The sequence below is a fragment of the Candoia aspera genome, chromosome 7, assembly GCF_035149785.1.
Source record: "Candoia aspera isolate rCanAsp1 chromosome 7, rCanAsp1.hap2, whole genome shotgun sequence".
Lineage (NCBI taxonomy): Eukaryota > Metazoa > Chordata > Lepidosauria > Squamata > Boidae > Candoia > Candoia aspera.
The window spans coordinates 1,184,502-1,200,245 of NC_086159.1; the positions used below are offsets into that span (position 1 = coordinate 1,184,502).

The 15,744-nt window shown below is 54.0% G+C and overlaps 1 protein-coding gene across 2 annotated transcripts in view; it reads right to left on the reverse strand.

Moving 5' to 3' along the window:
* The window catches only part of SHANK3 (SH3 and multiple ankyrin repeat domains 3), a 262,450-nt gene that overhangs the window by 191,701 nt on the left and 55,005 nt on the right, over positions 1–15,744 (reverse strand). For both annotated transcript variants that reach the window (XM_063309491.1, XM_063309492.1), the window contains exons 2-3: positions 15,104–15,307; positions 12,257–12,328 (exon numbers count right to left, since the gene is read on the reverse strand). In XM_063309491.1, coding sequence (XP_063165561.1) covers positions 12,257–12,328; positions 15,104–15,307 — 276 coding nt within the window. The remainder of the gene's footprint in view (positions 1–12,256; positions 12,329–15,103; positions 15,308–15,744) is intronic.

The following is a 15,744-nucleotide window of genomic DNA, read 5'->3' on the forward strand; positions in this document are numbered from 1 at the left end:
CACGCTCCCCAAACCAAGATCTTCCCTGTATGTAACATTAGACTTCAGCCCCAGGTGACCGTCACAGAACCCGACAGGTCACACATTACTGAAGCAATGTCGGAAGAATTGCAGGGCCCAAACAAGAACCCAGGGAACAGCAAAAACAAAGGAGGCAGCTGTGCGGAAGCCCTTTCTCCTTCTACACACTGCAGCTCCAGATGTTCTGGAACGGAGCTGTGCATTCCATTCCCCTGAAGCTGACTGCCAGCTGTTAGACAACGGCCCAGAAGGTCCCTTCAGTCCTGCAGACGGCAGCGAACCAGCAGCCTATGGATAGGCTTCAGAGGCGCCAGAAGTTATGCTCTGGGCTGCAGCGATGCCGACCAACTTGTGGATACTATCTAGCTTTGGCACCCCTTCGCCTTAGCACACACTTGTGCCCACATCCCCCACACACCATCCTGTTTTCTATCACCTGCACTCACCATGAGGACCGATTCTGTGTCCTCGTATGACCTGAAACCCACTTCTAATCTGGGGCAGAAAAAGGCCAGCAAGAGGGAGCTAGGCCAGTCCAGGCTACCTCCAGCCACGATCCAGGCTTAGGAGCAGGGGCGGCCAGACGCCTCGGGCTTCCCCCAAAGGTTCAGGGTCTCCTTCCCACCTGGACCAGTGGCTCCCCAGGCTCGTGGTCCCTCCTGCTCAAGGACTCCTTGGACATGTGCTTAAGCATATTTTTGTAAAATTTGTAAGCCACCCAGAGTCACTTTTATAGTGAGATGGGCAGTGTATAAATTTAATAATAAATAAAATAAGAAAAGAAAATAAAAGAAAAGAAAAGAAAAGAAAATAAAGAAAAAAAATAAGCCAGAGGTCAGTCATGCTGAGCAGCCAAGAGGGGTAGGACAGATTTCATTGCCCTCCTGGTCCCTGGAGAAGAGTCGTGCTAAGCAGGCTAAGGTCCACAAAGTGGGTTGAATGCTAGCAGAGACCTGGAGAAATGGACTTTTCCCTTTTCAATATTTAACAGGGGTGTTTGCAGGGTATGGTCAAAAAGGTCAAGATGGCAGCTCTCAGATTTTTATGTGTATTTCACTGTTGCGTCTACCATCTTGATTTTTTTTGACCATACCCTGCAGACACCCTTGAAAAAGCTTTTGAACTGCCAACAAATATGGATAGCAGGAGCTCATTTATGTGCAAACCTCACATAATTGATCACCAAAATGTGAATCCATCCAAACCTTTGCACTGCAAGGAAAGGCCCCCCTAAGCACCCCTTCTTATAGAAATGAGATCTGTTGGGGGTTGGCAGGGCCTTTTCTTAAATAAACAAATGCAAATGAGAGGGTAGGGAAGAGAGAACTGAGCATGTTAAAAAGGCATATAAACAAAAGGGAGTTTGCCATATTTTTCTCTATGGGGAACCCATAAATCCCAGATGCGTCCCTCTAGATTTTGCTGAACTACAATTCCCAGCATCCTTGGCTGCTGGCCACACCAGCAGGAGCTGGAATGTATGTATGCACTGCCCCCCCCCCGCCGCCTCGAATAGAACTAAATTGCTGGTGCAGACTACTGACAGATGCCGCAATAGGTTTTCTTATTTAATCATATGACTTCATTACCTATATAACCTTCTCGTTTTTTAAATTTAAATTTGGTTCTTCTGTCTGTCCCTCATATTTGTACTTTGCTTAGTCTGCACCCCTGGTGTGGCCTTAAGAGAGGTCCCGGTGGGGGAGACCCAGCAGTTCCCCTTGCACCGTCTTCCAAGGCTGCCAGCCAGAGGGGCCACGGTGTGCAAAGCCTTTAGAGTCGGAACTGCTTCTAACAGGTGAAGCGGGCAGCTCCATGGGCTGCTTCACCGGAGTGGCTCGGTGTGAATGCCGGGCCCCACCTGGAGGACTCCAGGCTCTCCAGGAAAGCAGGAGGGGCGGCTGAGTGGCTAGAAAAGCCCCTCCCTCTGCTTAGCCTGAGGAAGGGACGGGGGCCGAGGAAGGAGAAGAGTCGCAAGGCCTGCCCGTCCTCCACCCACCAGCCTCCCAGGGTGGCAAAAAAGTATCTGGCCTCTCTGGGGTGGCCAATCCACGGATCCACGAGGCACCCGGAGCTCCGGTTGCTAATAACACATTTAGGAAGAAAGAGGGGGGCAATGGCATGATGGATGTGAGAAAAAGTAGGCAGGGGAGGGAAGTGTGTGTGTTGCTGTGTGTGTGTGTGATCTGTAAACTCGTTAACTGCCCTGGGAAACACTGGCCCCCTGAAGAGGCTCTTATTTCCAAATTACGCTGGGTCACCTCCAGCCTGATTTCCTTCTGGATCCCCTACAGATGAGGACTGGGCCTGGCTCTTCTGGCGCCTCTGGAGCCAGGCGCCTGGCACCGCAGGGCTCCTCCGGCTCTGGCGTTTTCTGCCATCTCAGAGCCGGCTGCAGGCAACCCAGGCATCCCATTTTGGCAGCTCTCTCGGATGCCTCCGCTCTGTTGCACCACAGCAAGTTCCATAGGAGAGGCAAGGGGCTCTGCAGAAAGTCAGAGCCAACCGAACGATGAAAGAAGTCCCGGGAAAGAGAGACATTCCTGCGGGAAGCAGCCAGAACAAACAGGATGTGCTCGCAGGAATGAATCCCTTGCTCAGGAATGCAGAGGCAGAATGGCAGGCAGGAGACAGGCCCGTGGATCCTCATGTTCCCTGGCCTGCCTCCCTGCCGTCTCCTGAACCAGGGGAGACCCAGGAAGGGGGAGGCTTTTCCAGAGAACCATCATCCACTGCTCAAGCACCATCCAGTGCAGTCCCCACCGCCTTCTGCAGTAAGAGACAACAGGTGCGCCTCAGGCAAGGCCGCCCAAAAGATGGGGGGGGGTGTCCTGGGAACTTTGACAGACCCAGAAGGCTTTCACCCAGCACTGAAGCAACAGTTCCCCCTTCCTGCCCGGGGGTTCCTGGGTCCGAGGTCTGTCCGAGATCCCGAAGGCTCCCTTGGCCCTGGGCCTTTGGCAGTTCCACCAAGGAGACACCAGACCCTTCAGCAAAGTGGTTTGGCTTCGGCTCAGCACAGGCCCAGAAACCGTGGACTGGGGGGTGCGTTTCTGCCCCCCCTCCAATTTCAAAAGGGGATGAAAATAGAGTAGCACATATCTTTCAACTAGCTGACCTTCTGTGCAATTACAGAAATGAAAGGTGGGCATGTGCCAAACCACAGCAGCTTATAGAGCCCACGTGGAGCAGTTCAGTGCTCTCCGGCCGACACCAGGCAGGGGCCGAGCAAGCATCTCATCCTTCTGGTCCCTTGGCTGGGGAAGAGGCCATCCAGCACCCTAAATGGAATCCCCTCTAGGGCAGGGGAGAAGGGCGCTTCTGCTCTCAGCTTTCCCCAGGCCAGCAGGCAGGCAACTATGGCCTTGCTTAAGCCCCCTGTGGGCATTGTCTACCCGACCAACCAATGAAAATCTGCCCTTCTGGAGGGGGCCACAGACCCCCCCCCCGGGAGCCAAAGGCCTCGCCTGTGAGGAGCTGGACAGTCGCCGGAGGAAGCCCTTGTGGATCAGGAGTTTAGACGGCCTGCTGAGGGCGGGTTCCCTCTGCCCACATTTCCTCCAGGATGCACGCCTTGATGTACTGCATCCTCTTTCTGGCCAACCGTCTAAGAGAAGGAGCCTCAGAGTTCGGCCTCCTTCCTTGTAGGTGAACTGCTCTAGCCATTTCCTTCCAGCTTTCTGTCCCAGCTTGGAAAGTTAGGACCAGCCTGGCAGACAAATCCATTGAGTGGGGCTCAGCTGAGCAGCCACACAGGAGGCCCTCGCCCCTCCTTCTCTTTCTTATTGGAAAGGATGGCTCAGCTGTGGCCAAGGAAGCCCACAAGCTTCTTTGAAGCAGAAAACCGGCAGCCCAGGCAGCCAAGGAGCACCATGGGAGTCCCCTGTAGGCCTCTGCATCTGGCTCAGCGGAGGGTTCTCTTTTGAGCATCTGCTGAAAAAGGGGAGGCAGTGGCCAGCCTCACAGGGTTGTTGTATGAGGGAAAGAACACTTTCCAACCCAAGGGGGAGGAAGGGCTGCATCTAAAGTGGGACCAAGCCACGAAAGTGCTTCCCCCAGGGCATGAAGGCATGAGAGCAAAGTCCCCATTCCCCTGATCTGGGGCCAGGGAGAAGAGCGTTGGTTCTTAGTGCCCAGCAGGTGGAAGGATGGCAGACTTCAGGCTTCCTAACGGGGCTCCAGGTAAAACACGGCTGGGGAAGCTGCAGACAGGAATGTGCCAGCTGCACCAGGGAGAGTGAGACCAGCGCCCCAGGGGCTGAGCGGGAGAGGAGGCCACCGCCGGGCAGTTCCCTGCTATTGTTCTTCCTTAAGCCTTTCGTGGACAATGCAGGTCCAGCAGTCAGGGTCTTGCTGGATTCCACTCCCAAAGGAAGAATAATGAGCAGGTTAGCTGCCCTTGGAGGGAAGGGGGTGGCACTCTGCTGCCGTGGCTGCTCCTGGGCTGCTACAACCAGGCGGGAGAGGGCTGGGGAGAGGCTGCCCACCACCTGTATTCCTCTTGCCAGGCCAGTCAAGTGGAGATCCTGCCCCGAGTCTGCATGGAGTCAACTGAAGAGCCTTCAACATTTCTCCTGGTGGATGGGGACCCTGATCCCTTTGGAGACATGAAGACCGAGACAGTGAAAGTCAGAGCTCTGATGGGCAGAATGGCCAGAAGAGGCCCTGAGCAGAGCCGCCCTCCTGCTCTTTGCCAGGGGGCCAGGGGATTCAGCTGGTCTCCCTAGGGAGGAAAGATCAAAAACAGAGTGCTGAAGGAGCGGCCGCCAGTCTCCAAAAACCCCACTGGGGTGCCAAGATCATCCATGCCATTTGAATCCCAGCTTCACAACGGGCTAGAAATTGCTCTTAGTTATTCTTGGTAGTGGATTCAGGGTGCACAACGTTCCCTTCCGCCTGCCTCCTGTTCACTGTGCACTTTGCTGCTTTGGGGACTGGCTCAAAACTCAGCCTCCATAGAAACAGTTCGTAGCATCTCTTCCTTCTAAATACTGCAGGCAGCAGGTTGCCAAGGAATTCAACCTCCACGTCATGCTGTAGTTTGCTGCACACTTTAATTCTCCAACAGGGCTGCAAGTATTATCAAACACAGTAGAGTTGGAAAACATCAATCACTCACAGCCCTGTTTCTTCCTAACTCACCTCCTGGCACATCCAAGGGAGGGAGGGAGGGAGGGAGGGAGGGAGGGAGGGAGGGAGGGAGGGAAGGAAGGAAGGAAGGAAGGAAGGAAGGAAGGAAGGAAGAAGGAAGGAAGAAGGAAGGAAGGAGGGAGGGAGGGAGGGACAGAGGGAAGGAGGGACAGAGGGATGGAGGGAAGGAGGGAAGGAGAAAGAGGAAGGAAAGGAAGGAAGGAAGGAAGGAAGGAAGGAAGGAAGGAAGGAAGGAAGGAAGGAAGGAAGGAAGGAAGGAAGGAGAGGGAAAAGGGAAGGAGGGGTGGAGGGACTGAGAGAAGGAAGAAGGGAAGAGGGAGGGCTTCCGGACATTCCAGCCTTGCCACTTGGAGGCCACACTCATTCCGCCTGACAATAACTGCAGCTACAACAGATACATTTAACTAATTTTGTGTCCCACATTTGTATGAGAATTCCACAATGTTAATGTTAGAATTTAAAAAGTGGAACTTTATTCAAGGCATCATCTAACAGGGTGGAGGATTTTTAGTTCAGAATCCACTTGAATGGCCTGTAGGCAGAACTTAATCTGCCCTGCAGAAAACTGGGAAAGAGGAACACAGTGCTTCTAGGCAGACAAAGAACACTGTCTGCCTGAGATTAGGGTCTAACCCATGGAGGCAGAGAACAAGGCCTCCCACTCTTCTCTTCTTTGGTTGGCAATCAAATGTTTTGACTTGTTTTCACCTCCTTCTTTTAAGGACTGCACTGGCAGTCTTTGCTCATGCAATAGTGGGGCAAAGCTAAGATGTCCTAGGAAATCGTGAAGGGCGGGATGAAGGGGCAGGATGGACTCCTGAGGCAGCCAAGGAACCTCTCCTAACTTTGAATACTTTTAAATCCCCTGGACTGCAGGAATTGCACCCCAGGGCACCAAAGGAATGGTTGATAGTCAGGCTAAATTCAAAACCCAGGAAAATTCCAGTTCAGATCACAAAGAGTTTGTAAGAGCTTTGAAAACAATGCAGCAAATACAAAATATCATCTCATTATTTGCATTTGTTAACTTCCCAGTAGATTGTGGGAATGCTGTAGATACAATATATCTTGATTTCAAATGCCCCATGGTCCAGAAAAGAGACTGGCTTTCTTTCACTGGAAGTGCTCAGGTGGAGGGTGGACAGCCATTTCTCTGAGATACTTCAATTTGGCTTCTTGTGCTGAGCATGGAGAGGACTCCACGGCCTCAAATCAAGCAATGTGATTTTAAATCTGGGGCATTCCTCTCATTTTCAAAGAGCCTTGTGGATGAATTCTGCAGTAGTGTGGCATTGCCAGTTGGCTTGGATTTCTGTGTGGTTTAACAAAGAAGAAGAGGATGCAGGAATCCAAAAGGGAAAAGGCCCCAATGTAGTGACAGCAGAGGGGCTGCCTTTGAAAAGTGTTGGAGACCTTCCACTGCCTCAGAATGGTGCAGCCTGATACTGTTGAGGAAGCTGAGGATCTTGAAAATCCACGGCGCTTTCCTGCCACTTTCGGAATGCCTTTTCCAATCTGACATTTTTTCATAAATTAAAAAAATCCACCAGCTGGAATTGGCACATGAATTTCCACTCATTTTTTAAAAAATATTCAGGGTGTTCCTTCTTGTGCTGTTCAGTCTGTAGGGCTGGTGCTTCACACTAAGGCCTCTCCCATTCTTGTTCTTTGCAGACAGACTGACCACGGGCCACCTTGCAAAGAAAGCTGAACAACCCTCTGGTCTGCCTTTGGTTGTCTGGCACAGGAAAATGCCCCCTCTGGTCTCTCTGCCTGTTTGGGTGGGGGTGAGGCTTGATGCCCCTCTGAGTCTCCTCTTGGCCAGCATTCCTCCCCTCTTGCTGTTCAGGGCAAAAGCGGTTTTTTAAAGCTTCCATCAGATGGGGGACAGGAGGCCCTTCCACCATCACAAGTCTGCTGAATGGGATCCAAAGGAGGGTTTCTTGGGCAGCGGCGGGCACCAGGTGGTTTAGCAACTGGCATGACTGCTGAGCTGGGCTTTGCAACTGCTGCTTTCCTGAATGTGCTTTTAATTTTTATATTATTGCTAACCAATTTGAGCACCATTTTTGGAAGGAGGAAGAGGAGGAGGAGGAGACAATGCAATGAATCCACTGGATCAGGAAAAAATGGTGCATTCGTTTACAGGCCTGACTGAAGGAGAGAGGCCTCAGACAACTGGCCAGGCAGATCCCATCCTTCCTGGGCTTAGGAGACTGGGCTCCCTGAGACCCCCGCTTTCTGCAGGGGGAGCCAGCCTCTCTTTGGGGAGCTTCAGGCCAGTCACCTCAATGGCTGAGCGTCTGGGTGGGGCTCCCTTGCTCCGGACAGTTGTGCTGGTGAAGGGGGTGGGGGTGGGGGGTGGCACGGAGTTGAGCACTTGGCTGCCTGGCTGGCAATGCAAAACCCTGCAGCCCGTTGCCCCTGACTGCAAGAAGGGCAAGGAAGTCCAACCATCTTCAGAAGAAGCGGGAAGGGGCAGAGACCCGCTTTTTAAAAGAAAGGAGCAGAGGACAGAGCGGGGGGGAGAAGAGAAGGCCGTGGCGGGGGCTGAGGTCTCCCCCTTCAAACTATGATGAAATTTCTGCTCTTCTTGCAAGAAAGGCCTCAAGCTGTCCCTTGCTTGCTCCATCCCCGGCCTGCCAGCTGAGAGGGAAGCCCCGAAGGGAGCCGGGCGTTCCTGCCAGTGTGCCAAGGCCGGACTCCCTGGGAGGAGGCGGTATTTCTGCAGGGCTCTGTCCCAGACTCCCCTGGGCCTCCTGCTGCCAGGAGAGAGCCTCTTGGCACACTGCCAATGCAGCGAGGTCCCACAGCAAGCAAGCGGGCATCTCTTTGATCCCTGCCTGCCCGCCCACCCGCTGCCACCTCACCAATGCCCTGACACACGAAGGCTGCCATCTCTGAGTTGGGAGGGGGAATGCCTCTGGACCATGGACGTCAGCCTCGTTGCCTGCTGGGCTACTGCTCCCGTCACGCCAGTGGCCTTGCTGGCTGGGAACTATGGGCACTGTAGTCCCACCCATCTGCAGGGTATCCATTTGTGAAGAGCTGCTGAACACCACTGGTTCTAAGACCTCAGAAACAAGGGCCGGTTATGTATCCTCCAGCAAACGGAGCCCTCGGTCTGGCTTCACACAACAGGCTGAACCCACAACCTGGCTTTGGAAAACACCTCACGCCCAAGCAAGTAAACCCCACTATAGCGCAACATTCACATGATCTGCCAAGACAGTGACTGGGTTCCCACACAGGCTGAACCATACAGTACCAAACCTCACTTCAGCAAGCTGCTTATGAAGAGTAACTACAGGTAGTCCTCATTCAGCGACTGCCTGGTTTAGTGACTGCTCACAGTTACGATGGTGATGAAAAAGTAACTTTGCAACCAGCCCTCACGCTGACAACCTTTGCAGGTCTGTGAAGCAATGGAAAGCTGAAGAATGAGCATAAGTGTGATTTCACTTGTGACCATTTCACTTAAAGACCAAGTTGCCGGCCCCAATTGTAGTTGTTAAGCGAGGACAACCTGTAATACAGACTGCAAAGTGCAGTTCCCCCTCCCAGATGGGACCATAGCTCCTAGAACCCCCAGCCTGCATGGAAATTGTAGTCCGCACTACTAATCTGGGGAGCGGTAATCCTTTTATGAGAGCCGGTTTGGTGTCAGGGTTAAGGCCCCTGGCTAGAAATGGGGACCATTCACTAGAAATGTGAGTTCTAATCCTGCCTCAGGCCCGAAGCCAGCTGGGTGACCATGGGCCAGGCCCTCCCTCTCAGCCCCAGGAAGAAGAAAAGGGCAAACCACTTCCGAAAACGTTGCCAAGAAAACTGCAGGGAATTGTCCAGGCAGTCTCAAGGGCGGGGCGGGGCGGGCTTGGAGCGGGTGACTTGCCTAAGTCCACTCTGGGCTAGGCAAGGACTCGACACAGGAACCCCCCTGCCCAGCGCTGGGCACCACACTGCCCTGACCCCCTGCCGAAGGCCCAATGGAGGACCACGCTCCTAACAGTTGGGCAAGTGGGGGTCTTGCTGGAGACAGAAGCTCCCTGGGTGGGTCATCCCGAGTGAGTTTAGCCCACAAATGGCATATATAAAAATCTGAGACCAAAACGTAATCAGATAAAAAAATCCCCTTGGAGACTTTGACCCTCCCCTGCTCAGAGGGACCCCCATGCCCTGTTTTTACCAGCAGCACTGCCCTCTGAGTGACAGTGGGGCCACCTCGAATGGGAGGCGGCCAGGCCCCAGAAGACCACCGAGAAGACCACGGGGGAGAGATGGGGTCCCTCTGCACCGGCCAAGGCAAGAGACGGGGCCTCTCCGGCTTTATGGCCCACCAGATTGGAACTGTGTTTTCTCCTCAAGGCTGTTCTGACCATTTGGTGCACCAACCTTTAAATAGCTCTTGCGGGCAGTTTGGTCTAGTGGTTAAGGCAACAGGTTAGAAGCCAGGAGATGGAGAGTTCTAGTCCTGCTTCAGGCATGAAAGCTGGCTGGGTTACCTTGGGCCAGTCCCTCTCTCTCAGCCCAACCCACCTCACAGGGTTGTTGTTGTGGGGAAAAGAGGAGGAAGAAGGAGTATGAGGTATGCTCGCCACCTTGAGTTATTTATAGAAATAATAAAGGTGGGATTAAAATTAAAGTAAAATAAAAATAAAAACATCTTTGTGGAAAGCCAACCCAGAATCTGATAGAAAATTGATTATGAAAAGCCCTGTGACATTAATGAACTCCTTTAATAAAAGGAGTTTAATCAGCTCTCCAGGACCAGAATGTTCAGCATATCTAGGCAAGTAATAGTCCAAAACGTGCCTTGCATTCCTGCTGAATGACACATCCGCAAGGCTTTTTTTTTTTCCTGATAATTTCTGCAACTTTAACTCAATGCGAAAGCATCATCTTTATGGAAAGGAGCACGGTGTCTGTGGGCAAAATGGCTAGAACTGGCGATGGAGTAAATAAAAGAGGGTTCTTAAGAATAGGTTCTCAGACTGATATTCACCTCCCAGTAACGCTCCCATCCATACTGTGCATGGCCAGCCTCATACCACTGAAAACAGGAGCTCCTTTGCTACACTATGCACCCTAAAGAACAGAGTCCTGGGAAAGTTCTAGGGAACTGCAGGTAGTCCCCGACTTATGACCGTTCGTTTAACGATGGTCCAAAGTTATGATGGCCTCGGAACAGGTGCTTTACGGCCTGTAAAGCACTTCCAAGCATCACAAAACATTGTGCCACCCCCCCCCCCGCCACCCCGAAGTCACATGATCGCATTTCGGGCACTTGACAACCAACTCATGTTTATGACTGGTTGCAGTGTCCCGTGGTCATGTTTTGCAACTTTTTTGCATTTTCTGGCAAAAAACACGCCTTGGGGAAGCTGGATTTGCTTAATGGCTGTGGTGATTTGCTTAATGACCTGTGATTTGCTTAATGACCGCTGTAAAAATGTTCGTAAAATCAGGTCTGATCATGTGGTAATTCGACTTATGACCACAACAACTTAACGATGGAAATTCTGGTCCCAACTGTGGTTGTAAGTCGAGGACTGCCTATAGAGGACCATCGGAGACACCTTCTCAAGCCCCCATCACTGAGGTTGTCTCCTTGCAGCCATGAAGGCTTATGGGGAGGGGAAGGCAGGATTTGGGCAGCTCCAGCTTTGGGGCAGAAGCCCCTGTTCACATGAGAGGTGGCGGCCGGGCTCCCAAGCATCTGCTGTCCAGCACTTCCCCCCAGTTGGCTCAACGCGTCCACCTCAAGTCCCTTAAAGGATGCTGGGGGGCAGGTCCAAATACTTGCTTGGCCAACAAGCAGCTTAACCTTGCTTAGCCCTTTCCAGGGGTGTGCTGAAGGAAGGAAAGCAGGCGAAGTGGGGGAGCGGAGTCCTCGGTGCTCTCTGAGCTTGGTGGTTTGCTTGGGGAAGTTTCATGCCCAACTAGGTAGCATCATCACCTAGTGTGGGGTTTGCTCCCTGTCTGTATACAGGAGCTTGCCCTGTCTGTGTTGGTGGGGTGTGGTTTTCTCCCTGGACAAAGAGGCTTGTGAATGTCTTCCCTAGGGTGGCTGGCCAGCATTGCCCTGGTTGATGCAGCGGGACCCTCCTCTGGCCGGATGGAGGAGGGGACATTTTTGTCCCTGGCCCTAGTCCTGGCGGGATGGGGGACGGAAACACAAATCCAACCCTCTGGGTGGTGTCAGCCTAAGGAGCAGTTACCCGCCTGAACCCTTCAAGGGAGGGAGCCATCTGGGAAGGGCCAGACTGCCTGCCAACTTGCCCTACTGGGCTGAAGGGTCCATCTGGACCAGCAAGCCCTACAGGGAGATTGTCTTCTCGCTCTGCCGGCTTTGCATCTGCCGCCTCGGCTTCTCTGCGCAGCCACAGCCGCAGCTTCCGACTTCAATTAAAAGTCCCCGGGCTCCCCGTCCTTCCTCACGAAGGAGGGAAAGCATGGTGACAGCAACAGCGATGACTCCCGATTCCCGTCCCTCCAGCCTGGCACCCCAGCTTAGCCAAGCTGGCCGTGCTGCTCTGGCCCAGAAGGGAAGATGCGCCTTCTTCTGTTTGGCGCCACAAAGAGCAGCAGCTCAGCGTTCAGCAGCTGCAGTGCACTGAGGCCCCCCAGCACGAGGGGAGAAGCTTCCCCAGGGGGACCCAGGCAGCAGCCAAAGGACCCTGGGGGAGGAGATGCCCCAGAAAGCCAGCCACGCCCTGGCTGGGAGCAGGGCTGCTCTGTGCTCGCCCTTTGGACCCCTGAAACACTGATACAGGGCCCACAGCAAAGGAAGGTGGAGCTAGACAGAAGCAGAGAGGATCTGGGGGTCCCTGGTCTTATCTGCCTGCAAATGTCCCTTCTCTTCTGTCCCTGGAAACAGGGCTCCCTTCAGTGGCAGAGGGTCTGGCTGCCTCAAGGGAGGGAGGGCTGCAGAGGCCCACGGGGAGCGCCCTTGTGCTCGGCTCAGCTCCCAGCCAGCGGGGTGAAGCACGAGGCTCCCAGCTGCCCTCTGGGGCGGGACCTGAGAAAGGCGGCCCGAAGACCCCCGCTCCCTTGGGGGCAGGCAGGGGTCAAGGCGGTGGCTTACCTTCGTGTGCAGCTTGGCAAACTGCTTGTCGTCCAGCAGGGTCTGGGAATAGACTCGCCTCTTGTATCGGAACTGGGGGGGAAGCAAGGGGGGGGGGAGAGATGTCAGCCACCAACCAAAACATCAGTTAGATACTCATTGGGCCTTCCCTGGTCCAAATGCTCCCCCCCCCCCGCCACTGCTTTCCCTCCCTCTGACTTCCAGCACCTCCCCTTCTCAAGGACAGGGGAGCGTCACGGCCACCCCAACACGCGCTGACTTAGAGGTAGCTGGTGAAAGACCCCTAATGAAAAGGGTGCTCTACTTTTTGAAGTCCCCTTGCTTCAAACTGTGGTTCCTCTTGGCTACCAAGGACTCAGAGGAGGGTCACCTTCTAGAGGGGTCTCAGGCGGTGATGATGGGGATGGTCCCATGGAGGTGCTTCTGAGGAGGTTTCGGAGGGAGGGGACGAAGCTGCAGGGGCACAGTGGAGACCTTGAGAAGAGCCTCCTTCCAGTCCACAGCATCCTGGCTGAACAAGCCTGACTCCCACTGAGGGCGCTTGCAGAAGGGAGGCCGCAGGGAGCCGGGGCGGCCGGGGGGGGGGCGATGGCTCAATCTGCTCTTTGCAGGAGAGGCATGAGAAGCAGGAAGCTGACGCTGAGGACAGAGCCACCCAGGGCCAGTGGCGCCTGCGTCTGAGGGAGGGGCGCTCTGGGCAGGGGGGCGGCCACGGCCTCAGCCGAGGAGGAGGAGGGGGAGGGTCAGCTGTGCCAGCTCAACCAGGCCCAGGGCCAGTCCTTCGTAGCAGGGCCTCTGCACCCTGGGCTTTGCTTGGGACTCGCTAGTGCAGCCTCCAGTATCTGAAGGCAAAGAGGAACCGCTGTGAAGCAGTGTGCCTTTGGGAAAGAGGTGTACTCAAGAGCAGCTTGTTGCACCGGATGGCCCTGCAGCCACATCAGGAGGAGGCATCCCAGCTGGTAAGACACGATACCCACCCCCTCAGTTGCAAATCCATCTATCGTCCACCGCACTTATGGCCCGCAAACCTTTGCAGCTGGGGAGTGAGGGGCGTCTTGGACCCCGACAGGCCTCCTTGCTTTACTGATTCTTCCGCCTGGACCCCAGCTTGACTCTCTAGTTTTCACCTTTCGGAAATTTTTTACGTCTTATTTTGGAATTTACTGTTAAAATCACATAGTATTTGTCCTATTTTAATAACTACACCTTACTGGGAAAACTTCTGGGTGGAGGACAATGTATAAATTAGAGAAATAAAGTAACATAAACAAAGCTAGGTATGTGGGGTCAAGCTTTTGGGAGATCTGTACGTCGCAGTCTTGATCATGGGACGTGGAACCATTCTAGAGATTAGTCAGGTTTGACCGCGCATCTTCTGGGTACTCTTGCAATGCAGCATCAATGTGTTTATTCTATTTTTTAAAAAATTTATATTGGTTGTTGATATTGTAATTATATTTTTATGGTTTTAATTGTTGATTTTATTGTGAACCGCCCAGGGTCCCCCTTTTGGGGGGAGATGGGCAGTGATATAAATTTGAAAAATGAATAAATAAATAAAGCAATTTGCAGCATTTACTTCCTGTGGCACAGCTTTCCCATGGTGAAGTGAGCTTTTAGGTTTCACACGTGCAAATAAGATATCACACACCCCTACCCAAGAGCTCAGAAAACAGCTGGCACAGAAGAGGTGCAGAGGCACATCAGAGGCATTTGGTTGCTCCCTCCCAGGCAGAGCCCTCAGAGAAAGACTCGGCTCTCCCCTTCAGGGGTTAATGTCCCAAACTTTGCATGGTTGTAAATTGCTGTTTTGCAGGGGCACTGAAAACATGCATCAGGCAGGGGTGGCGTTTTAGCACTGTCAATTTGAAAAGAAACCGGCCCTGGGCCATTGGCTGCTTCACAAGCAGCACTTTACAATCCTTTGCCACAACGTCCGTGGCCGCGCAGTGCTTGAGGAGGCACAGCCCACTGCCCACCAGCCGGTTCTCCCCTGCCAGTGCTAAATGCAAAATGTCTCTTTGGAGAGGGGCTTCTGATAGATGCTTGAGGCCGGCATAAGAACTGACCAGATCACTGAGGCCCCCTCAGCAGGAAGGGGTCAATGGGTGCACTTCCATTTGTAGCCAAATCCATCCCACCTGTTTAAAACAAGGGAGCAGGAACCGGATCCTTCTGGTCAGGAGCTCTGCCGTGACTGGACAGAAAACCTGTTCCTTCCCTTGAGAAGTCCCTGGGCATCCCCACTCCTGGCCCTTAAGCCCCTCCAGCCTCTCTTCACGCACTGCACTAAGTCATAACCGGGTTGTCTGGATCTGGCTGAGCATCTTGTGTGAATGCAGCACCATCGGGGTGGCCTTGCCACAGGTGAGCAGCTGCCTGACCCACCGCCTGCAGGGGTCTGCTGTCCCAGGAGCCATCTCCCCGCCCCCCAGCCTGCTATTCCTGCAAGGCTCCTGACAGTGAACTCCCTGTGCAGACGGCGTGTGTGTGTGTGTGTGTGCGCGTGCGTGTGCGCTTTGCAGAAACCCTCTCTCGGCACCAGGACTGCCCCGTCTTTGCTCTGCAGGGACCCTCGCCTTGCATAGGCCGGTTCCCTGGGCTTCAGGTTGGCCCGGGCTTCTCTCTGGCCTCACTGCCTCTGAGCCCACCTCCCTACCAGCAGGGCCTCTTTTCCAAAGGGAACCAACACGAGGGAGCAGCAGGCACCCCCAGACCACTGAGGAGCTCCTGAGCCCCTGGAGAAGCTGGTTGCTGGACCCAGGGGCTTGTGAGCCCAGACAGGGGCCAATGTTGCTAGGTGGAGGGGGCGACCCCCAGGACTAGGCTGTGCCTGCAAGCCCATACCTCCAGATAAGGGACTGGGGTGTCCGGATTCAGGGGGTATTCCCTCAGCAGACGCTCTTCGTCCAGGAACTTTCCCGCCCGGCCGTTGAAGGCTGGTTGGAAGAGGCCATAGTTGAGCACGTCCTTCAGGCTGTGGTTCAAGGTGCAGAGGATGCGCTGCTTGGAGGTCCAGATGGGGACATCGGGGTTCAGCCGCAGACACTTCTGTCAAAGGAGAGATGCAAAGGGAGAGTCAGAAGCAGGCGAGGCGGGAGGGCTGCGCGTCAGCCCAGCTTGACTCTGCACATGCCAGCCGCCCAGAGCTCTGTGCGATCGCCCGTCCTCCATGTTGCTGCCTTCTAAGGGGCACAGGAGGGGAGCCAGCTGGAAATCCAGCCCTCTTCTCTTCCAAGGGAAGAGGAAGAGGGGGGGGCAGAGGGCAGTTCTGCGTTGGAGCAGGTCTGAGGACCATCCATTACATTTCAGCCCCTCTCGGCTCCTGCAATTCTTCACAATGCTCAAGTCAGTCTCTGGGATTTCTGTGCAGTGTCCGAGCACCCCAATCCTGCACTTGCCAGGAGCCAGGGCAGAGGTTATGAGGTGCCACGACTCTGCAGAGCATACTGACACCAAACTGTTTTTGCTGCCTGTCTCAGAGGGGT